The sequence below is a fragment of the Carcharodon carcharias genome, chromosome 8, assembly GCF_017639515.1.
Source record: "Carcharodon carcharias isolate sCarCar2 chromosome 8, sCarCar2.pri, whole genome shotgun sequence".
In the NCBI taxonomy this organism is placed as follows: Eukaryota; Metazoa; Chordata; class Chondrichthyes; order Lamniformes; family Lamnidae; genus Carcharodon; species Carcharodon carcharias.
The window spans coordinates 69,410,460-69,435,495 of NC_054474.1; the positions used below are offsets into that span (position 1 = coordinate 69,410,460).

At 41.2% G+C, this 25,036-nt stretch overlaps 1 protein-coding gene across 3 annotated transcripts in view; it reads left to right on the forward strand.

Moving 5' to 3' along the window:
* Window positions 1–25,036, forward strand: part of emx3 (empty spiracles homeobox 3) — a 134,430-nt gene that overhangs the window by 22,239 nt on the left and 87,155 nt on the right. Inside the window, exon 3 of one of the 3 annotated variants that reach the window (XM_041193844.1) lies at window positions 2,350–4,021. The exons of the other annotated variants lie outside the window; for them this stretch is intronic. Coding sequence (XP_041049778.1) covers window positions 2,350–2,517 — 168 coding nt within the window. The 3' untranslated portion in view covers window positions 2,518–4,021. Of the gene's footprint in view, window positions 1–2,349; window positions 4,022–25,036 lie in introns of those variants that run through there. 3 annotated transcript variants of the gene reach the window in all.

Consider the following 25,036-nt stretch of genomic DNA (forward strand, 5'->3'; position numbering starts at 1 on the left):
ATCTTAACATTGAGCTAGTGGCTGGATGCTTGAATACAATCTAAGCAAATGAAGCACTTGGGCCAGATCAATTTCGCCCCAGGGTTCCTTCCTGGAAACTCAAGGACCTACTAACAGAAACATTAGCAGAAATAACTAGCGATTGGTTATAATTGGGTCATAGTGGGCGACTGGAGAAAGGATAATGCACGGCCTTCGTTTCAAAAGATCAAGGAGGGCTAATCTGGATTGCTCCAGATTGGTTCGTTTCACATCAATAGTAAGGAAATTTTAGAATTAATGATCAAGGAAAGAGGCAGTGGAATCATTAGGAAGATGCAAACCGATTGGTAAGAGTTGAAATGAATTTACAAAAGGGAACTCGTGGCGATAGACATCTACAGGGCGATAGACATCTTGATAATGCAAGAAAAGATAAAATCAAGGGTAAGAATGTACATCTGAAAAAAATGATTTTTTTAGTAAATTTGGTCCCTGAGAAAACTAGTCCAGAAGATGAGCAGACATGGTATTAGCAGCAGTGTGTTGAGATGGATTGATGCACCTAAGAAACACGTGTTCGTAAGGAAAATATCCCGGATGTAGGGGCATGACAAGAGGAATGCGTGGGGTATGGATGTTTAAACCAAATACTCTTCATTTTTACAAATGACTTGGAAAAAAATATGTCTTAGCAAGGTTGACCTGTATCTGCAGAGAAAATGGTTGCGTTGACATTTTGAGTGCAGGGGGTTAAATCAGAATTGAAACATGAGGAGAACGGGGTCCAATCCAGAAGCGAATGATAAGTAGAGTGATACAGCACATCATCTCTGTCTGGGTGGAAAAGAGAAATAGCAAGGTTTTACACATAGCTAAGGGAGGAGGAGGTCTGGAAAATTTGAGGACACGAATGAAATGGAAACAGGGCTGATAATGAGGATATAACTAAGGTCCGAGATCAGTTCTTATTCCAGAGGGTACCTAAGACAAAGATAAGAGGCTGTTCTTGAAATGCGCTGCACATTACATTTATTTCTCAACCAGCATCGCTAAAACATATGATCCGGCCATTTAGTTGGTGCATGGGAGCTTGCTGTGCACAAATTGGTTTACTACATTACAACAGTAACTACACTTCCAAAATACTTCCGCTGACTAAATTTTATTGGAATGCCCTGAAGTTGCAAAAGGCGCTATACAAATTCAAATCCTTTCCTTTCCCTATCTCTCGGGAAGACATCTAGACAGAATTGAGGAGCTTGGCAGAGCGGTGACCTGATCTGTGAAAATATGACGGTTTCTTGTTCTGGTGAAAGATAAAGGAAAGCAGCAGGGGACTCAGACTTTATGGGAAGCTAGTGGACAATTTCTTGTAGAAAAGCCAAGTCCTCCTCTTCGCAGGGTTGCAGGATTATTGGGAAAATATATTAGACGAAGAAATGTGAAACTGATGACAGATTCGACTGGTTTGCTCTAGAGAGGGCCCGGACTCGGGCTCGATGAGCTGAATGGACTCGTTCTGCTATAAATGACTGACCCTAGGTCCATCAGTGCATGAAGCCAATGTTTGGCTGCTTTCAAAAAAAAATGAATGGGATGTTAGGTTATAAAAACGATAGAGCGCAGCCCAATGGGAGTACCCTGCATATAAAGCATTGGCGAAGCCACACTGGGAGTGTTGTGTGCAGTTCTGGAACCCTGGCGATAGAAAGAATGCAGTTGAACTGGATAAAAACTTTGAGAAAATAAACCTTAAATGGTAAGGAAAGAAGAGAGCACAAGGAGGGATACGGGGAACTCGAGTCTTGATTGAAGAGGAGATAGGGAGAAGATAGATACGAGTGAGGTTTTTAAATTGATAAGACTCGGGGCTGCAGGGAAGGGATCAAACCTGTTGGAATTGGTAGGCGATTGTAGGAGACTTGAGCATAAGTGGAAAAAAGTAGGCTTACATTTAAAGAACTGCTACTTTACTGAGAGGGCAGCCAGTTTCTGCCATCAAAGAGGCACAAGGGGCAAGTAACCGAGATCGTTTCAAAGTGATATTGACGAAGTAGCGTGAACAACAGAATCTATGGTTGGCTACAACTGGCGGGGCTAAGGCTTGTGGCCATGGTTTTCCCCTCCTGCCCTCTTCAGCCCAAGATTGTCCTCCCATTAAAGTGAACAGTGGAAAGCGTGGGCTGTGGAAGTTAAAAAGGGGCAAACCCAGTCTGTGAACTTAGTTTGGTGAACATGACACATGAGGGGTTGTGCATCGGCATCTAAATGGAATACAGTGAAAAATATTTTTGAGATGTGACCTCCTTACATGGAAACACAATAAAAAGTGCACAGTCTCTCAAATGTTCCCGTTTCTCTCGCCAGGTAAAAGTATGGTTTCAGAACAGAAGGACCAAATACAAGCGACAGAAACTGGAGGAGGAGAGTCCTGACACACAGCAAAAACGGAAAGGGACACAGCACGTTAACAGGTGGAGAATGGCCACCAGACAGACCAGTCCAGAGGACATTGATGTCATTTCAGAAGATTAGAGGCAGTTTGGATTTAAAGGACAAACAACGATACAAACTTCTCAGTATAATTCGTGCAATGGTCACGCCAAGCAGCCGGGCACATGGAATGAGATCATTAAGCAGATATAATAAATATATATATATTCAACACCTTTTATTATACTGGCCCATTGCGGAGTTATCGAGTCCACTTCTAATCAATTCATAGGACACATGATGGACTTAGAAAAAAACTCCAAACGTGTGATTATGCTTTCATTAAAAAGATTTTTTTTAAAACGACTGCAGCAACTTGAAGACGGATCGTCCCCGCTTGAAATGACCTTGGGATTGGGAGGCCGAGCATGGAAGGAGTCCGCCTCGCCGCTCGCTATACATTGAGAGTTGAATTCTTTTCATGGCGGACTTGATTAAAGTAGCATCCAGCATGTCCGCAGATAGAGCCACGGGGGATGGTGTTTTTTTTCTAAAAATCACGTTTCAGGTCGGAGGATTATTTTAAAGAGGGAAGTGCGCGCAAGAGCGGGCGCACCTGCACGCACTTGAAGTGTGAGTGAGAAAGGCTCATTTAAAAGTTTCTACGGGTTTTTAAACAGAGAAAAGGACGGTCTGTAGGAGTTTAGCGCCGAGGACCTCGTGTATATGAATATGTGGTTCCTGTTTCTTGATGTACCTGTTGATGTCTTATCTCGCCCCCCGCCCCTAGATCTCTTTTATCATGGTCTTCATTGTCGATTGTAAATATATGTGTCACGAATGGCGTGTCTGTACTACAGAATAATAAGGAAATATTTTTTCCACAATAAAATATATTAAAAAAAACATGCTTTCTAATGGTTAGGAACTGGAAACAAGTCTTCTCAGTAGCCTGAAAGCAAAATACTGCAGATGCAGCAAACTTGAAATAAAAACAGAAAATGCTGGAAATACTCAGCAGGTCAGGCTCCCTCCAGATGCTGCCTGACGTGCTGAGTGAAAGCCTGACTTGCTCCGTCTCCTCAATATGCTCACACATACAGGACGGTTTTATGTCGTCAGCTGGGGACACCACACACCCGTTCGAGTTTAACTTTGGGATACTCCTTTCCATGCAGGGAAATTTCGACAGGTTTGCAGAGATTGGAATGATCAAAAAAAAAACGCTGCGATTTTACTTCATGCAATCGTAGAGACACAAACGCATAAACAAACACAATCTCACACAAAACGCAGCCACAAACACAATCTCGCAGAAAACGCAGACACAAACATGGTCTCAAATGAAATACAGACACAAACACGGTCTCACACAAAACGCAGACACAGTCTCACACGAAAAGCAGACACAAACACGGTCTCACGTGAAACACAGACACAAACACTGTCTCACACAAAACACAGACACAAACACTATTTCACACAAAACACAAACACTATTTCACTCAAAAACACTCAATTTCATGCAAAAACACACAAACTCAATCTCAGACAAAACATACACAAATACAATATGACACAATCTCACACAAAATGTGCAGACACGAACTCACACAACAACAAACACACACAACAAACATTCTCACACAGCACACACACACAAGCGCACAGTCATGCATAACATATACACAAACACAGGGCTGAATTTTATGGGGTGCCATGGTCCACACCCCCTGGATAAAAAGTTGGGTTGGGGGGGAGGGGGGGCGGGGGGTTGGGGTTACAGCATTAATTGCTTTAATTTGAGAATTCTGCCCCTACCTTGGTAGGAAGCTCGCTTTAGAGATCTGTGGTTGATCAGAATGGCCAGCAACTCTTTAGTCCCAGCAGTGCCAACCAGGAGTGGCAGATTCTGTGGGGATTATAGGCTGTCTCAATACACTAAAGATCCCAGGTAAATCTGGGGTCGGGGCTCTCTGTGAGGGATGTAGGGGATTGAGGAGGTGGGGTGGGGGGTGGGGAGCTAGGTTCAAATGGCCGGCAGGAGGATTAAAGGGGGAGATAACTTTGGGGGGAGGGTGCTTCTGATAGGCCCAGGGGGCTTCCAAAGGAGAATCACCCTTTGCCTGACGCCAGCTCGCACAGCTGAAACTGCCAGGTTTCCTGCATGGCATGGTTATGAGTAAACTAGCAGCAGCAGCAGACTGAGGTCTTTTAGAGGCATTAATCGACCCCTTAAGGACCTCAATATGCCCAAGAGTGGGTCACCTGCCCATAGCCTCCACCACCCTCCATAAAATTTCAGACAGGTCACAAGGGGTGGGTGGGCAGTGGGCAAGCAGCCTGCTGGATCTTATGAGCTCCCCATGTCTTCAAAACCACCAACAGAGGAGCCCAAAATCCAGCTCTCAATCTCACACAAAACACACACACCCACACATGCCCACCCCCATCCCACCTCTTCCAAAAGGCAAGCACACACGTGCGCACCTGCCCCCAACTCCAATGCCACCTCACCCAAAACACACATGTGCCCACCCCCAACACCATCGCACACAGAACACACCCACCTGCAACACCATCTCACACAGAACACACCCACTCCAACACCATCTCACACAGAACACACCCACCCCCAACACCATCTCACACAGAACACACCCACCACCAACACCATCTCACACAGAACACACCCACCACCAACACCATCTCACAGAACCACCCACCCCCAACACCATCTTACACAGAACACACCCACCCCCAACACCACCTCACAGAACACACCCACCCCCAACACCATTGTACACAGAACACTCCTACCCCCAACACCATCTCACACAGAACACACCCACCCCAATACCATCTCACATAGAACACAACTATTCCAACACCATTTCACACAGAACACACCCACCCCAACACCATCTCACACAGAACACACCCACCACCAACACTATCTCACACAGAACACACCCACCCCCAACACCATCCCACACAGAACACACCCACCCCCAACACTATCTCACACAGAACACACCCACACCCAACACCATCTCACACAGAACATACCCACCCCCAACACCATCTCACACAGAACACACCCACCCCCAACACCATCTCACAGAACACACCCATCCCCAACACCATCTCACACAGAACACACCCACCCCCAAAACCATCTCACACAGAACAAACCCACCCCCAACACCATCTCACACAGAACACACCCACTCCAACACCATCTCACACAGAACAGACCCACCCCCAACACCATCTCACACAGAACATACCCACCCCCAACACCATCATACACAGAACTCTCCTACCCCCAACACCATCTCACACAGAACACACCCACCCCAACACCATCTCACATAGAACACACCCATTCCAACACCATTTCACACAGAACACACCCACCCACAACACCATCTCACACAGAACACACCCACCACCAACATCATCTCACACAGAACACACCCACCCCCAACACCATCTCACGCAGAACACACCCACCCCCAACACCATCTCACAGAACACACCCACCCCCAACACCATCTCACACAGAACACACCCACCCCCAAAACCATCTCACACAGAACAAACCCACCTCCAACACCATCTCACACAGAATATAAATAGGGTTATGAAAAATGATAAACTTTGTGATTGTAGATCGATTGGAGAATCTTCAACGTCTACAATGGCACCCAATTCAAATCCAACAAAAAATGATCTTAGAATCTAGGTGATGAATACATTTCCAATTCTGAGCCACTGATAGAAAGGGACAAAAGTTGGGTAAATTGTGTGCAGTGTATTAGAATCAATACACACAAAAACAGAATTAATATTGTAAATGTCCAACTAATTACAGTGAAGAAAGTCATTCATGCCATTTAATTAATTCATCCAGAATTTCCCTCAAATTCCTGATTGCAGTATTGAATTCATTCTTAGATGATTATAGAGTTTTGGTCTCCAACAGCATCTTGTATTTATATAGCATAATCAATCAAACATGGACATGGACCCAAAAATGGAAACAATAGGACGGGTGACCAAAAGCTTGGTCAAACCAGCATCTTTATAGAGAGCTACGTGGAAAGGCAAATAGTTTTGGGTAAGAATTCCAGAGTTTAAGGACCGGACAACCGAAGAAATGCAGAGTTCTGGCAGGGTTGTAGGGCTGGAGGAGATTATAGAGATGGAAAGTTGAGAGACTAGTGTCAGATTTGTATGGAGTCAATTCCTATTAGTAATGCTGATTTGCCATTTACTTGTTTGCATTTATGACAGCTTGTTCTCCCCTTGCAATTTAAAGTAACATTTTAGATTTACTTTTCCCTTACCATTTACTATCTTATCCCAAAAGACTACCTCTGCAGTACAATATTTGAAGGTTGCAAAGCCCAAGTTTTTTCAATCATTTCTTATGATTCAGATCTCTAACACTAGGATTAGTCTTGTGGTTCTTCATTGCACCAACTCCCAGGCTTAAATTTCTCCCTTGTGTTTCAATGACCAGAACTGTGCACCGCACTCAAAGTGGGGGACTGACAAGTGTATTGTACAGTTTGATCATGGCATCCTCTGACAAGTTCTACAGTATTTGATTTATTGATTGCTGGGTTCAGTGTTAAAATAAAAGAACCCACCCTCCTACACACATGCGCACACATAGACGCACACAACACATTCATATGCACAAATATCCACAGAAACATGCAGATGGAGTTGTATAAGCAACTCAGTCATGCAGCCAAATGCAATCGCATATTGCAGCCAAAACCAAAATTACTGCAGCCAGTGCAAAGCCAAAGAGCTGTTAGAAGGCCATTTGACCATCACTAAATGAAACAGCTCTGGGTATGAATAGATTAAAAAAAGCAGTGCTAGCAGTGAGTGAGTCCTTAATCATCTAAAAACCAGAAGGTAGTGTCACAACATTGGGTTACACTGTTTAAATGTGGTATGGAATTTTTAAAGAAAGTGTTTAGAGACTGTGGACTCTCCCACACCCACTTTTCAATAGGATTACCAATTAGTTACACAATGCAGACAGTGCTGCAAACATATGTGCAAACAAGTTCTTTGTCACTGAGCTTGGTGAATCCTACAGCCTACACTTTGTGCATCTGCCTGCTGACTATTACACTACATGAAGGCAAGTATCTGTAATCAGGCAACACCGACACTGCCTCCGGAAGTGGTCACACGTATTTTATTCAGCCGACTTCACACTTAAATTATATGACACAGTTTGTGCCAATGTGAAACCAAAAACACTTTGCATTGGTGCAAGCTATTTACTATAACTGGCTTGCAAAGAGTGAGACAGAAACAATAGATAGGAAAGAGAAGTTTGCTTTACCTATTATGTTATTTTAGTTTTTTCTTCAGAACATTTTCCATTTTCTTATAACAATTTTTTCAGTTGCTTTTTAATATTTGTTTTAAAAATCTATGGCGTTTAGTAGAGAAGAGTGATAACTACAATGTGATGCCTGGTTATGTGACTAACTTCCTAACTCACAAAGCAATTAGTGAAATGTGGTAGCACATTGATAGTTTCATTGTATAAAACTATAAGCAAATCAAATAATTGTGGAGAAATGTTTTCAATTAACATGTAAGCTCTTGTTTTATTCCATACAAACTATTGCCTGTAGGAAGACAATAAAATATATTTCTCCTTCAAACATTTCAATCTAAGTGCATTGTGATTACTGCTTTCCCCAAACTTTACAAACCTTTTCATGCCTTTTATTGTTTTTTATTCTTTCCTAACTGTATACCCACTCCCCTAACTCCTCTATCCCTGGCTCAAGTACATTGGTTTTTACTGTCTACCTTTCCTTTATCAGGCACCATATATGTATATATTTAGCTATATTAAGAGAACACATACCACAATTGTGTAACATTTCTTTGTAAGTAATTTCAAAGCATGTGTTCACTTAATTAATTTAAATGGGTTATTACCTCTGCTAAAATATTGGACAACAAACCATCCTATGAATGCATCAAGCATTCATCCACTAATATTGCACATCATAATTTCTAGCCTATCATCATTTCATTTTCGTCTCTGCATAAACTTTACTTCCTCTTCAACTCTTCAGCACATTCTTCTGTGCCACACAAGCCTTTTCTTAGTTCTCTCTCAGGTTACATTTTCTACTTCCTCATTTTCATTCTTTTTGTACCAGCCTTTAACCATCATCATAGCCTGGCTTCTGTGGGGAGCCCAAAAATCTCTCATCTTTGTTAGGACTTCAGGGGACTTTACTGATGTTCTCAAAGCCTCATCTCAAGTACCATGGGATGCTTTACTTTCTTAAAGGGGCTGTATAAATGCAAGTTGTTGTTGTCTCCTTTTTTTGATACCTTCTCAGTTCTTTTGTTCCTTCCATGCTCTCCTCATAATATCTATCTTTCACTCTTTCTATAACTTCTTCCAAATTTGTACAATGTTATCAGCTTCAGGCTCAGTCCTTAAGTCTTTGCACTCTTCCTTTCATCAATCTGTTCTTGCACCCCCATTGATTGCAGTCAACTTCCTTAACCTTTGTTGTATCAGTTGTGGTTCAATCATTGAAATGTTCCTTCTGAAGCACACCCATGTGATCACTCCAGTGCGAGATGAGATCCCATCAGTGTCCTAATAACCCAGTCATGCTTCAACTGCTGTTGGATCCCAATATCTGCCTGGTATAGTACAACTAAGGGAAATCCAAAAGAATCACATATGCAAATAAATAAATGCGATCATAAATGATGATAAATGATGGGTCTAAACCCATGAATTATTGCCTGTAATATACACTTGCACTTTACTGGAAATTATTTTTCATCATGCCTTTGTTTATGCAAAATATACTCATTTTTAATTTCCATTTCAATAACACTTCATTATAACATTCAAACCCTATGTATGCTGTAGTTAGAGATGATTTCCTGTATTCTTTGCTCTTTGTATGGTCTCCAGCCAGAGCTGTACATCATTAAACATTTTTGTTCAGATTCCAAGAGACTCCTCTGATAGTTGTGAAAGCGTATGGTTCTTAATCTGGGCGTTGAAGTAAAACAGCTTCACTAGGAAAACTGGTTCAGAATAGGAAAGCTTTTCAATTATTTCATAGCAGAAGTTTCACATGCCAGTTTGATAAATTGAAAGAACTACATGATTAGAAGGAAGTCATGCGACTTGAGAATCTACATAACCAGGGTCTTGGTTTTTGTGAATACTGCTCCTCAGAACCTCATTAAGCATTGTGAGCATGACATTATGTGGTTGAAGCAGCCAGAGAAAAGAAAAAGACTTGCATTTATATTGCACTTTCATGACCTAAATGTATCTCAAAACACTTTACAACTAATAAAGTACTTTTCAAGTCTACCAGCTGTTGTAATGTAAAGAACATGGCAGCCAATTTGCACATAGCAATGTCCCATAAACAATAATGGGAATACTTTCCCAGATCTCCCGAGTTAGGTATTCAGGTAGTGGTGTAGTAATCCAGAGACCAAGAGTAATGCTGTAGGGACCCAGGTTCAAATTTGAATTCAATAAAAATCTGGAATTAAAGGTCTAATGATGACAATGAAACCATTGTTGATTGTTGTAAAACCCCAGCTGGTTCACTAATGTCCTTTAGGGAAGGATAGCTGCCGTCCTTACCTGATCTGGCCCTAACCTGATCTGGCCCTTAGCTACATTTGGCCTACATTTGACTCCAAATCTACAGCAATGTGGTTGACTCTTAACTGCCCTCTGAAATGACATAGCAAGCCACTCAGTTATATCAAACTGCTAAAAACAAGTCAGTAAGGAATTTGAGTATTGCTGAAAAAGAGACACATCTAAGCTTTTCATCTTGCACTCATCAGGACACTTCACAAGAATACCAATATAAGGGGAAAACAATGGGGAGGGTACAGATCGTACCCAACCAGCCCGTGCTTGCAAAACTCAAAACAAGTGTCCAACATCATCTCAGTTCCAGGACATCACTGTGGGAGTTCCTCTGGGTAGCGTTCTAGGCCCAACCATTTTCAGCTGCTTCATCAATGATCTTCCTTCCAACATAAGGTCACTGATGCTTGCACAATGTTTAGCTCCATTCGCGCCTTCTCAGATACTGAAGCAGTACATGTCCAAATGCAGCAGGACCTGGACAATATCCAGGCTTGGGCTGACAAGTGGCAAGTCACATTCATGCCACACAAGTGCCAGGCAATGACCATCTCCAACAAAAGAGAATCTAACCATCACCCCTTAACATTCAGTGGCATTACCATAGTGGAATCCCCTTGGCCCAACCATCTTTAGTTGCTTCATCAATGACCTTCCTTCCATCATAAGGTCAGAAGTGGGGATGTTCACTGATGTTTGCACGATGTTCAGCACCTTTTGCGACTCCTCAGATACTGAAGCAGTCCATGTCCAAATGCAGCAAGAACTGGACAATATCCAGGCTTGGGCTGACAAGTGACAAGTAACATTCACACCATACAAGTGTCAGGCAATGACCACCTCCAACAAAAGAGAATCCAACCACCCTTGATGTTCAATGGCATTACCATCACTGAATCCCCCATTATCAACATCCTGGGGGTTACCACTGACCAGAAACTGAACTGGACTAGCCATATAAATACTGTGGTTACAAGAGCAGGTTAGAGGCTAGGAATCGTGCAATGAATAACTCATCTCCTGACTCCCAAAGCCTATCCACCATTTACAAGGCACAAATCAGGAGTATGTTGGAATACTCCCCACTTGCCTGGATGAGTGCAGCTCCCACAACACACAAGAAGCTGGACACCTTCCAGACAAAGCAGCCTGCTTGATTGGCACCACATCCACAAACATTCACTCCCTCCACCACCGACGCACAGTACTAGCAGTGTGTGCCATCTACAAGATGCACTGCAGGAATTCACCAAGGCTGCTTAGACAGCACCTTCCAAACCCATGAACAATACCATCTAGAAGAACAAGGGCAGCAGATAGATGGGAACATCAGCACCTGGAAGGTCCCCTCCAAGCCATACACCATCCTGACTTGGAAATATATCACCATTCCTTTACTGTTGCTGTGTCAAAATCCTGGAACTCCCTCCCAAAAGCACAGTGGGTCTACCTACACCACATAGACTGCAGCAGTTCAAGAAGGCAGCTCCCCACCACATTCTCAAGGGCAACTAGGAATGGGCAATAAAATGCTGGCCCAGGGACGCCCACATCCTGTGAATGGATAAAAAATAAAGACTGAGGGATAAAGATTGACTAGGACAATGGGAGAACTCTACTGCTCCTCTTTGAAACAGTTCTATGAAACCTTTGTCATCCACCTAAGAGACTGGATTGGATATATGTTTAATTTGTGCTTCAAATCTTACAGTGGCATTTGTACCCATAACTTTCCTACTGAAGAGATGAGTGCTGCTACCAGAGCCAAACTTGACATCTTTGTCAGGAAGTAACAAAAGATGCCTAGAATACACAGCAGGAACACTCACTAATTATATATTTGTGTTTTCTTACTTCTAAAACAATATATTCCATTATTCCTTATTCCTTAAACCATTGATTCATTGTTAAGGTACAATTCCACTCCTTCTGTTATCTCACCCACCTGCCAATAATCGTGGATGAACTGTGATGATGATAATTATCAGGCTGTTTAATTATGGAGGATGCACAAAGGCATGGGCCCAGCTTGATTATTTTCTTACCTGCAGTCGATGCATTTCCATCAGAAGCCACTGTACACAAGTTAAACCCAGGACATAGAACTGATTTTGCCTCGTTCCTAATTCAGGTGCTGAGGCTCATTGTAGGGCCCCTTACTCTGTCCTGGCTAAAATCAGATAATAATGTGGGTCAAGTATTAAACTGGGACTTCCATTGGTTTGTATGGAGCAGCTATCTGGTTTCCCCTTATGGGAAGTCTTTAATATTATAGCTTACATTTGGTTTTAGCGACAATCATTCCAAATAGCTCAATAATGTCGTTTTACTTTGGCACTTTCCAGGATTATATTGAATGTAACTAAACAAATCGTAGTCACATGCAACAAGGTCTTACATGCAGGCCTGTAAAAAAATGTTTTTTTTATACCACTCAATGTTCAAAAACGAATTTTTACCAGCATTGTGATTTTTTTTTTGTGCAGAATTACGGTGCAGTCAGTGCTGGAGTAGCAGTGACTGGGGTTTACTGTTTGTGCGCTTCTTGGGTACGAGTGTTTGGCTATTGTTGCTGGGTTGATAATCGAGAGCCCTGGACTAATGATCCAGAGAATTAATAGGGGTCGTTGGCTAGCAATAAGGAGCGGAACCCCTAGTCCGTTTTCTCCTTCCAATTGCAAGAGTGGCAAGGTCAGCTGTGGCACTCACCACCAGCTCCGGCTGAGGCAGCAGAGAGCGGGACTTCAAACTGGAACCTTCCTGTTTTGTAAACTCAGCCACTCAGACATCAGAAAAGCCAAGTCTTAATGTGCATGTTAAACATATCTCAAACTCCCGGGACAGCCTTGGCTGCAAAGAAAAGGGATTAGAGTAAACTGGGGGTGGGGGCTGTTTTTCTAACGTAATGAACTTGTAAACGGCACAGAGATTAAAGCATTAAAGACTTAATTATGGAAGGATCAATGTTGCAGAGACAGGTATCAATAAAATGTGATATTCCTTGGGAAGATTTGATTTATGCTGCTAGTTACATATCACCCTGTGTCAGAAAAGCTCAACATACAAATGCCTGGATTCATACACAGAATTCTGCTCCCCTAAAAGGCCACTTTTGAATGTTAAGGGGAGTGTGACGGAGCACCTACTTTCCACCAACATTAAACATGGATACACTAAACATGTAATTCTCCAAAAGACCTGCAATGCAGTCTAATTGTGAACCATGTTTTAGTGCACCCGGAGTCAGATTGCCAATGTGTATTCAGAGTCATGCAGGAACTTTCACAGTCGACGCCACTTTGCATGGAAAGTGACACTATAACTGCACCCTAAATTGCTCATCACACACGACAGTTTCAAAAGTTGCAGCTACTTAGATTTTATGTTTGCATCAGCTTTTTTTTCAATTGATATAATTAGTTTTCTTTAATTAATACTTAGAATGTAATGAGAAAATCAGCCGTTTCCTGGACAACATTAGCACTTTAATGCCGAGTGTTGTTCATATCATACTTTATACGCACTTGCTATGTGTATTTTGCAAATATGTGTTAATTATATGTATTATTTAAATGTCACTGCACGTGTGTGTCCACGGGGTCTGTATTTATGTCTCGCTGTATTTATGTATATATTTGCTGAGTTCTCTGCTCAAGCTTTAGTTGCAGCAGATTATTATATCCAGATTTTATATCACTTTACAAGTATCAATACATATTATAGGTTCATTTTAGGTTCTGCAAAACACCAGAAAGGAATAAAAATAAGGATTTCTTAGAACAGTCTTTCCAAAATTACTGTCAGTGGAACGAGCAAACATCCAAGATTCCATCAGATGTGCAAAGCAACATCATTTCTAGATACCAGATCCAAGCAATTGATTGGCTTATTGGTTGACTCGGTGAACTGTGGTAATATTTGACAAATTAATATGTGTAATTATTTACTGAATATTGTGAGACACAGACATTATGTGGCTTCAAATATTCTCTTCTTTCTAATTAATATTCAACGTTTCAATTACACAAACGCAGCCAATCAATGGCACAACGAGCCTTCCATTCAGTACCCTGGCGGAGATGTACGCCCGGATATATCTTATTTTAATATAACCGAGGAGTTCAAATAATGAAGAGCCCCAGAGATTTTTAGTTGGATACAGGCAGTTGCCAGTTTATCTTCAAGTTTTCCAGTGATTTTGTTTTGATTTTTTATGATTGATCTGCATTATACCTTACTACAGTGTTGCCAGTCTCACCTCGCACTGCATAGACGAATGTTTTGGGACGTGAATCACCACGTCCCCCCCGCCTCCCCAAGCCCCCTCAACGTCGTGTTAAGAATGACTGAACAACTGGTAAGGACTATCCAATGGCCATATCTGTGTACTCTATTAAAACGGAGGGGAAAGAGAAGCAGCAGAGGCAAGGAATTGCAAAATTGAGGCATCATGGCAGAAGGCAGTTAGTCCACTCGCTGTTCCCCTGACACAGAGTGTACAAGCAGTTTAGGTCATACCAAGACCATTTTGAGGAACAGTGTGACAAGAGACTGGGGTTCTCCAAGGAAGCCATGAGCCACCTGTGGGACATTTTAACATTTTAGAAGAAGACCTCAATCCACAATCAACAATCAACTGCCCGCAGAGCATTATCCATACAGATGAAGGTCACAATGTCTTTGGATCTTAATGGCTTTGGCTCCTTCCATTAGCCACGTGAGAATCTAGATAAAATCAATCCGGGTTAGGGACTGAAAATGACACGTGATAGTTGCTCTTGCTGAAAGGCACTTGCCTTGATCAACTATGATGATATCCATGTAGAACAGAGAGACATAAGCATTCAACTCTATAGGCTTATTGGCTTTGCTAGAGTTCAGAGGGTGATGAGCTGCACGCTGAAAGTGGCTCTGTAAATGCCAACACAGAATTCACTGTCATACATCAATAAGAAGGCGTCCTAGTCACTGAATGTGCTGATTGCCTTTACAGTGCAGCAAAGGGTAGTCCATGTCAATGCACAGCACTCAGGAAGACACCATGAGACAATCATCCTTTGATATTCAGCCACTATACAGCTATTTGGAGAGCAGAGCTGAATTGCTGGAAGGATCCTGAGGTCAAGGTTACATCTGTTACCATAGCCAATGATACCTTTCAATGTGACATGTAATGAAACAGAGAAGTGTTGCACTCAAGCCCATGCAGTGAGCAGCAGGGTGTGGGAGAGGGCCAAGGGTTTTCTGAAAGCCTAAGTTAGATGCCTGGACAAGTCATTTGGTGTCTTACATTGTGCACCATGGAGGGTCGTAAGAATAATAGTGTCCTTACAGGAAGTGCTCAGTTTGGACAGCTCATGAGAAGACCATTGCACCAGAAGGCACTGAGCTACAGGCATAAAAGCTCCTGATAATGCCTGCTCAGACTTGTAACTTGAAACTACCAGAACAGGTCTGATTACCTCCATTTACAGAACAAAGCTTAGCAACCTTCACTCCCTCACCCTTGTCAATAAAGATTGTCTAAAACCAACAACTGCCCAAGGACATGGTATAAACATCAAGTTTCTTCCCCTCAACGTGATTATGCTCCAAGAATCATCACTGGAGTAAATGACTGCCTTGAACAAATGCACCCATTTTTGTCTGACTCTGATTTCCTTGACTGAATCTCCATGAATGACAAAGCACAAAAATAACTGCACATTCAACATTACATTGATGGAAAATTACAAACCAGTCTCCAAAGAACAGAATTGAACCTTAGCCCAGAAATGGTCAAAGACAAACAGGCCTCCATCAATAATTCAGCAAAACAAATGCACATTCAAGCATCAGATAGTTGTGGCAAGGCACAAAACAGCCTCCAGGAAATACTACAAGCAAAGCAAGCACACTTTGAAATTGACATACAGCCAAACAGTCTCTCAACTGCTTCCTAAAACCATATATCTCTCTGGTGCCTAGAACTGCTGTTCTGTTGCTGTGTTCACCAGTGCCATGAGGACCAGAAAGAAGAGACGTGATGCGCATTTCCTGGACTGAGGTTGTTCTCAACTCACCACACCTGGCTCTTGGTATGGAGCTGCTACTGGCTGCATCTCTGGAGGAAGCTCCGAGGCAGCCTGCCAAAATTCAGTGGCATGATATTCTCAGAGGGAAGGCCAGAGCCCTGGCATATGCTGCTTGTATTGAGAAATGGCAGGAACAGGCTTCAAGTGATGCCTTTGCACTTGGCCTTTGATCTGTGGCTCCAGTTATCAGCTGGTATGATGGCAGCCACTAAATCCTGCAAGATCCGAATCATTGAATTAACCAAGGACTGGAAAGCACATTTAAAGGTGCTTCCCATTATGTGCAGCTTTCAAACTATGCTTCCATGGAAGTGGTGGTGCTAACTGGTTCCTAGCTGCACCTTTGGGGATCTCCTGAAGACCTTAATGCAACTGCCTTTTGCTGTATTGGTTCTGACATCTCTGTGATGTTGCTGCAAATCAGAGCTGTAGACTCTGTAGCCACACCTGTGGCTAGCCACAAACCAATGGGAGATCATTCCCAAGTACTCACCTCTCACGATGCATCTTTTGAGACATGTAACCATGTGGTCGAGATCTCAGATCTCTGAAGTCATTGGCTGCCTTACAGTCAACCTCAACGGAGAAGCAGTCACATCCTCCCTAACTTGCCACTCTAATGGGTCCCCCACGCTTGGTGTTTCGCTTGGTGAGCTTTCCTGGCTCCTGCTAACTAGTTTCCTAAATTGCTAGTCTCTGTGCTGGTGCCTGGAACAGGTGTGATAAATGACATAGATATGAAGTCAGGAGGGCTTGGCATTCCCAAAGATGGTGAACTCTGGGGGAGAACAGAAGAAAAAGGCTCCTGTGTTTAGTTTCCTCTTCTTTGTCCTCTTCATCTGGGCCTTGTGGAGGCTCAGGACCTCTTACTCTTCTTTTTTCTCAAGCTGATTCCCCTTCTCGTCCTCCCCCTACTTCCTCAATTTCCTCCTGCTGCTTTGTAGGATTTGCAAAGTAGGTTTCCTCTAAATTCGATTTATCCCATTTGCCTTAATGTTTAAAAACCTTACAAATGGAGCTCATTCAGAGCTTTCAGAAAATTTAACCATGAGACTACCTGCATTCATAAATTATTTATCACTTCAAGGAATTTCTGTAGACATCTGAAGCAGCATTTGCTGCTTTTCTAGCCACCCTGTGGCCCCTGTGTTCTTTAAATGAACAGTAATAGCAAACTAAAAAATACCCCAGGTTATTTTTTGTACTGTAGATGTTAAACTAACTAATCAGTGACTCCCAGCTTCCTGTTTTACTCCTTTTCTGAATACTAGTATAGCAGATGCTAATCTCTAATCATCAGGTAAAGCTCATTGATTGATAAAATTTCCAGGATTTTTAAGAACATTGACCACAGTCTCATAAAATCCTTTTAATTTTCTTGATGCCTTCTCACCAAGTTACCATCTGCACATTTAACACATTTTTACTGTTTATGGTTGTTGTATTCCTAAGGATGGTCATTGGATCTGTCATTTGTCTCCACTTCATGTAGTAATGTGCAGATAATACTGCTAACATTTCAACTTGATAAATTTCTTAAAGAGCCCATTACAAGCAGCAAGAGACATTTGCACCACACAAGTGCCAGGCAATGAATGTCTCCAGTGAGAGACTATCTAACTATTTCCCCTTGACATTCCATTGCTGAACCCCACTCCATCAAAATCTTAGGTGTTACCATTGACCAGAAACTTAACCTGAACGGCCATAAAAATATTGTGAATACAAGAGCAGGTTAGAGGTTGAGAATTCTCTGGAATTCGAATAACTCACTTCCTGACTTTGCAAAGCCTGTCCATCTACAAAGCACCAGTCAGGAGTGTGGCGGAATACTCTCTAGTTTCCTGGAATGTGCACAACTCCAACAACACTCAAGAAGCTCGACACCACCCAGGACAAAGCAGCCCACTAAAAGGGCACCACATCCACCACCTTAATTCACCCCCTCCATGCCTGATGCACAGTGGAACAAGTGTGTACCATCTACAAGATGCATTGCAACAACTCCTTAAGTCTCCTTTGACAGCACCTTCCACCCTGTGACCTCTACTACCTAGAAGGTCAAGGGCAATAGATACATGGAAACACAACCATCTGAATTTTCCTCCAAGCCACACACTATCCTGACTTGAAATTATATCACCGTTCCTTCACTGTCACTGGGTCAAGATCCTGGAACTCCCTCTCTAACAGCACGATGGGTATACCTACACCACATGAACTGCAGTGGCTCAAGAAGGTGGTTCACCATCATCTTCTCAAGGGAATTTAGGGATGGGCAACAAATGCAGACCTTGCCAGTGATGCTCACGTTCCACGTACAAATAAAAAAAATCCCCACAATTTGCAGAAAATAAGTTCAAGTCTCTCATGATTCTTTTCCACTTTCTGTTACTTTCCTGTTTCCAGTACTCATTTGAATTGTCCTTTTGTACCATTAGTCATACCAGCTTCCTTGTATCTTAAAACATTTCTGCTTTGAGGGGAAGATTTGCTCTGTGCATGATGTTTAACAAATTGTGAACCACATTTACAAAGAAAATGTATATTGTTACACACAGAAATCACCCTGTCCAGTGTTATTTTTGAGCTCCCTATTCAATTCTTGAGAAATTGGTCTTGCTTGATTGTTCTATTTTCTCTTAGAGATATCACTTTTTTCCTCATGTCCCATAAGTGGACTTTATTTTTCTTGTTTTTTTTGCATTCTTCTGGGATATTGAAACCCCTATGATTATTGATTGTGATTTCCTATTGATCTCATTCAGTTGCCTAAACAGCTCTCTGCCTGACTGTTAATAGTAGTTGTTAATTATTGCTTTGTTGCCTGCATTTTTACTAATTTACATTCATATAGCTTCTACTATTTCCTCTTACCTTATGTATATGCCTATGCTAGTAGTTCCCTCAGCTCTTATCACTAATGCCACAGATTAAGACTACTGTGTATTCATTCCAATATTTATTCCATGTGTGTCCCTGCGTATGTAAATATACCACATCAACAGTTAAATGTAATGCAGGGCTTTTATCAAATAGTGTTTATTTGACACTTAAATCCTACCTGTGCTGGATGATTAAAACATATTTATTGCAAAGTGGAACAAGGATATAACACATTGATGCGCATAAAACTGAAGGATTTAGGTCTGTGTACAAGATTTTCCATACAATCTCAACAGAATTGCATTTGTAAAATTCTGAATGGAAGCATTTCTCAAGGTGGAGAAGAGGGAGGTAATTCATCTTCCACTATTTTTGTAATCTATTTACCAGCTGACTTGAGAGTGACATGGACAGAGGCCTTCACCTTCCTGGCTGAGGAATTTAAAAGGAACTAAATTTAAAAAGTAAAAAATTGGAATGAAATCTAAAATTAATATGTATTTAAAATATTGCAACCATTATGATGCAGAGCTTATAACTTGACTGTAAATGTAAGTTTTAGTGTACTGACCCAAGGTGAGAATTCAGTCGGATCAGCAGTGGTCACGGCTCTAGGGATGTATGCTTTGATTGGAATTTGGATGTTTGAATGTCCTGATGCTGATATAATTGATGGAGAATTGGGAATCTGTTGGCCTGGCTCCCATCTTGACACCCAATTGTTCAGCCTGCGTGGATTCACGATAGTAAATCAGATTTAGTGGGGATATTTCTTTTCAGATGTGTATAAGTGAGTACCTCTCAGTGGTTGTCCTTTTATATAGAATCACCTTCTCTTCCAAAATAGACTTTCACAGGTTTCTGTATTTAATCTCCCTCTGCACAATGATTTAGAAAGTGTCACCACACATTTATTTTCGAAGCCATGTCACCTTTATATTTATCCTGATAATACATGGTCAATTCTGCTTAACAAGTACATTGTTAGGATGAATCTCTGTCTATACTGTAGATTTAAAATGAACCGAATTGTCTGTGAATAATTTTATGCAAGTGCTGTTTAAATATAAAGCACAAATTATCCCTGTACATTATTGACATTAAAATTTGAGTTTTGTGTGAAGATGATGATTTGCAGCATCAGAGAGTAGTGGAAACCAGGACCAAAGTTGTGAGTTGGGGAGGAGAAAGAAGTGTGGAGCTTGGGCTGAAGTAGGAATTCATGAATGGAACACCAAGAGTTGGGGCTGCATTCAGGAGTCACAGAGTCATTGTTGCATATTGTTGGGAGAGTGTAACAGAGGATGCTCAGTGAATCCCTTCCAAGTTCACATTAGATTTGGAGAGTTGGTAATTCAACCTCACTCCTTGGGTTTCAAATCAGTTTGAAGTCTCTTCACATCACTGCATGTGCTGCTGTCATGATCTTCAGAGTGCATGTGTACATGCCAATTTGAAAACCTTTGCAAATGTGAAGCATTTCATATATTCTATCAGGATCTACCAACTGGAAACTTAATTTAAAAGCATAAAACCATCTCACTTACTTTGCTGACAGAATATTCTTGTTTCACTGTGCACTTTCAACCTGAACTGCGGTCTACACTGCGGCCTGGGATCTGCAGTTCAGGTGTGAAACCGTTAGCTGCTCCATGTAATTGCTGGTGTTAATCTCTGTTTGCACACCAACTTCATCTTCACATCAAAGCGAATAGCATTTAAAAATTGGTGTGTAAATAAACAGAAACATGACTTGACTATCATAGCACTGAAGAAAGAAAGCATTAAAAATTCTCAATTACCTGGCATGCACAAGTATGAGAGCTCCACATCATTTTGTCATCAGAAATATTCTAACTCAGTAAGCAAGGTAAAATGTTATCCTCAGAGTAATGTTGACTAAGAGAGATTCCATGTAGTGTATGTGTACTTTCATAGTCTGTTGCCTATTTTCTGCATGACTTATTGAGCAAGAAGGTACAGTCAACCACAGATTTTACAAACTTAGACTGAGTTATTTGAAATATAATAAATATTTACTGTAGTAAATAGAGAGTTGACTATACATTGACCAGTTAAATGTTATGGCTTCCTGCCCACTCTGAACAGGATTGTTGCAACTTATTCACATCAGTCCCTGAGAAGCCTTCAGATAGAAATGGTTTGCATCCCACTAGTCTGGGCTACATTCAAACCCATATCCATGTTGTGCAAGGATAAGAATGATATTTTGCAGCTGTTTGCATACAGTTAGATTTTCAGAAGTAATGACATCAACATTCCTCATTTCCTAGATACTCCAGACAATGGCAACCTTGATGTGTCACTGCTCATTTGGGTTCTGTGTGAAACAGCTTTCTTACACAGTTTTATTCCAATCTTCAGAAATAACTCCTCTTCATCGTTTATCTCCCTTTCCATTTCAATGGATTAGCAAGCTTCCATTGCTGTTATTTCTTTACCCTAACCCGACACTTGCTTCTGTGAATATTGGAGTGGGGATGTGAGGGCAACTTCAGGTTGTTGCAAAAGCTTTTTATTGGGAGCTAATCCAACTGAGTCTAGTCTAGGTTCTGCAGAAATATTGGAATTAATGTTTCAAAACTTGAATATAATTTTAAAAAATCACTGACTTCTCTCTTTCTTGCTCCCCCTTTCTCAGTTTCTCTTTTGGTGAGTTAAGTCACTCACCATCATTAGTGCTGTTCCAGGTGGTGGGCTCCTCTCCAAAGCAGTCAATATGATGATAAAGTTGTCTGAAAGAGTTATAATGCTATTAATGGATTTTTTTTTTGCTTTTAATAGCATTTCCTGTCAACCAGAAGCTTTCTATATTAATAGCCATTATCTACTTAGACAATAATAAAAGGAGAGATGCATAAATATCCCAGATTCTACAAACTATGGTCTGTTTTGGAAAGAGATAATATTGATTATGAAAACAGACAGACGTGCTAAACTTTAGAATGGCAACCCTTGACTTTGTTACTGGCAAAAGATTACTGCTAATATCTATATATTATTGGTTTAAAATATGATTTTCCTGTTATCTGTGACTCATTTGACAGCATAACTCTTGTGTAAAACATTAAGTGGTTCTCAGGCTGAGAAAGCAAGTGATTTGATATATGTTTGGCATTGAGTGTTCAGTTACTCAGAATCCTTCTTTCATTTAGCCTTAGTATAGTTTCTATTGCATGAAGCCCACTGCCTTTCTGGCAGGTATGAAACATAGTTTCTTGTGTGAATAAAAACAGGAACTGGAGACTGTTGATGTCTTTTAACTAAAGAGAATAGAAGATGACCTAGCATATTGGTTCAGACAACTGACTGTCAGACTGGTGCCTGTCATCTAGTATTTGATGTGCAGAAACATTTTCTAATTAAATATTGGGCATACCAAAGTCATTGGCCTGAATTTTCCAGTCTCCCCTCCCTGCAGCGGGTTCCCCTGCAAAGGGGCCGGAGGGCCATTGACATCTCTGTTCACATTGGCAGGACTGGAGGATCCCATTGTCTTCAGTCCCTGCCAAAGATACCAAAATACTCTAATCACTGACTCCATCCCTCTCCCTGGCAACTGTCTGAGGCTGAACCAGACTGTTTGAAACTTTGGTCTTGCACTTGATCCCGAGATGAGCTCTGACCATGCATTTCCACCATCAAGAAGATTGCCTACTTCCATCTAACCAACATCACATTTCTCTGTGACTGCCTCCCTTCATCTGCTGCTTAAACACTTATTCATGCTTTCATTGCATCTAGAGCTGACTATTCTAATACATTTCTGGATGGTCTCCAAACTTTCATCCTCCATAAACTTAAGCTTATCTAAAATTTTGCTCCCTTATCCTAACTCGCACCAAATGACGTTAACCCATCACTCTTAACCTACATTGGTTCCCAGTTGAGCAGTGCCTCGATCTTAAAATTTTCATTCTTGTTTGCAAATCCTTTCATGGTCTCACCCGCTCCCAATCTCTGTAACCTTCTCCAGCCCTACAACCTTCCAAGATATCTGCACCCTCCAATTCTGGCTTCTTATACATTCCTGATTTTAATTATCCCACCATTGCTGGCTATGACTTCATTTGCTGAGGCCCTGGAATTCACTCCCTAAATCTCTAGGCTTCTCTACCACTCTCTACTCCTTCAAGAAACTCCTTCAAATTTACCTCTGACCAAGCTTTCAGTCATCTGACCTAATATCCTCTTGTGTGGCTTTGTGTCAATTTTTGTTTGATAACACTCCTATGAAGCACCTTGGGACTTTTATTCTGTTAAAGGTGCTACTGGGTGATCCATGTGTTTCATACACTCTTGTGAGCAAGGTTTTCTTAAACATTTGCAAATTGAAAAGACAATATTGCTGGGACATGGATTTGTTCTTGTCCATTTTGTGCTTGCTTACATCATGTACTTGAGAGATATATTTGGTTTAGGTCATAATGCAGATTTTTCAACTGTTTCGGCCAGAAAATGAAGCAATGAAATACAATGAAATACTGCCTTTTATGGGTTATTTTTGGAACCTCACAGGGGCATTGGCACTATGGAATAACTATCTGGTGGTGAAAGTTGATCTTGATGAGAATGGGATTAATAGTGGAAAAATCTATTTCATCTAAAACCATTAATTATGGTCAACCAATCATTTGACCTCAGTTACAAACATAAAATAATTGTCTTGTAACACACTGAGTCATCAGGACTGTAAATGAGTTTTTCTTCTGCCATTTAGTTTGACTGTTAGACATCCTCATGACGATATTTATATATGCGTTTGTGCAGTATACTCCAATGGCAAGTATTATCAACAGAGTACTTCCCACTGCCAACCCTCCGCTACCAAGAACGACAGGAGCAGCATTATCATGGGAACACCATCACCTTCCAAGTTCCTCTACAACACCATTCTAAATTGGAAATATAATGCTGTTCTTTCAACATCCTAGATCAATAACTTGGTATAACCCTACCTATAACACCATCATGGAAACATCATCACCACAAAAACTGCAGCAGTTCAAGAACAAGACCCACCATTTCTTTCTCAGAGCAACTGGAATGCAGTCTTGTTGGATTGGCTCATACCCCGTGCACAATGTAAAAGAAAAATTGTGTTCTTCATCATAACTCCAGGCATATTAGGAACTGTACAGCCTACTGTAGTATAAATATGAACTTTAGATATCTGTAAAATTAAATTACTCAAACTCAGTTAGAACCCTGGTCTAGTGCTATCTTGTAACCCAGAAGGAAAATTAAACAGTTCGGACCTGTATTCTTACTCTCAGTTTTACTGGTGTTCCATTTTGAGGTATACAAGACCAGTTTGGACCAGTATTTTTGTTTCCCAGTTTTACTGGCGTTCAATTTTCAGGTATACAAGACCAGTTTGGACCAGTATTCTTGTTCCCCAGTTTTACTGGTGTTTCATTTTAAGATACACAAGACCAGTTTGGACCAGTATTCTTATTCCCCAGTTTTTGCTGCTTTTTCTTTCTGGGGAAACACTCCTCTCTACCTCTGTTATATGAAACAAAGTAACACAGCAACGTTTGGCAACCATAACAACAGATAGTGAGAAAACAGAAAGGAAAGATAGATGGAAATATCTGAGAAACTCAGTAAATCAAAAATAGAATGCAGATGATTCAACTTATGGGAAAGTTCATCAATTGCTCTTTTTACCTCAGGATATTTAAAAAGGGACTGGTGCTTAGTGCCAAGTGAAGTCCTCTGGAATTTACATTTAAATTCAATGCTGTCGGCTTTGGTCTCTCCTTTTGAACAATTGCAAACCTTCTCAAGTAAAACTTCAGAAATGTCTAGTAAATGTAAGACTACTGTAAAGTTGTAATCAGTTGGGTTTAGTTGCTGTAAAGTAGCTGTGATAAAAGCAGGTCTTTATTCTCATTAAACTTCTGTATTTTATGCCTTGGAGTTTTGGAATAACTGG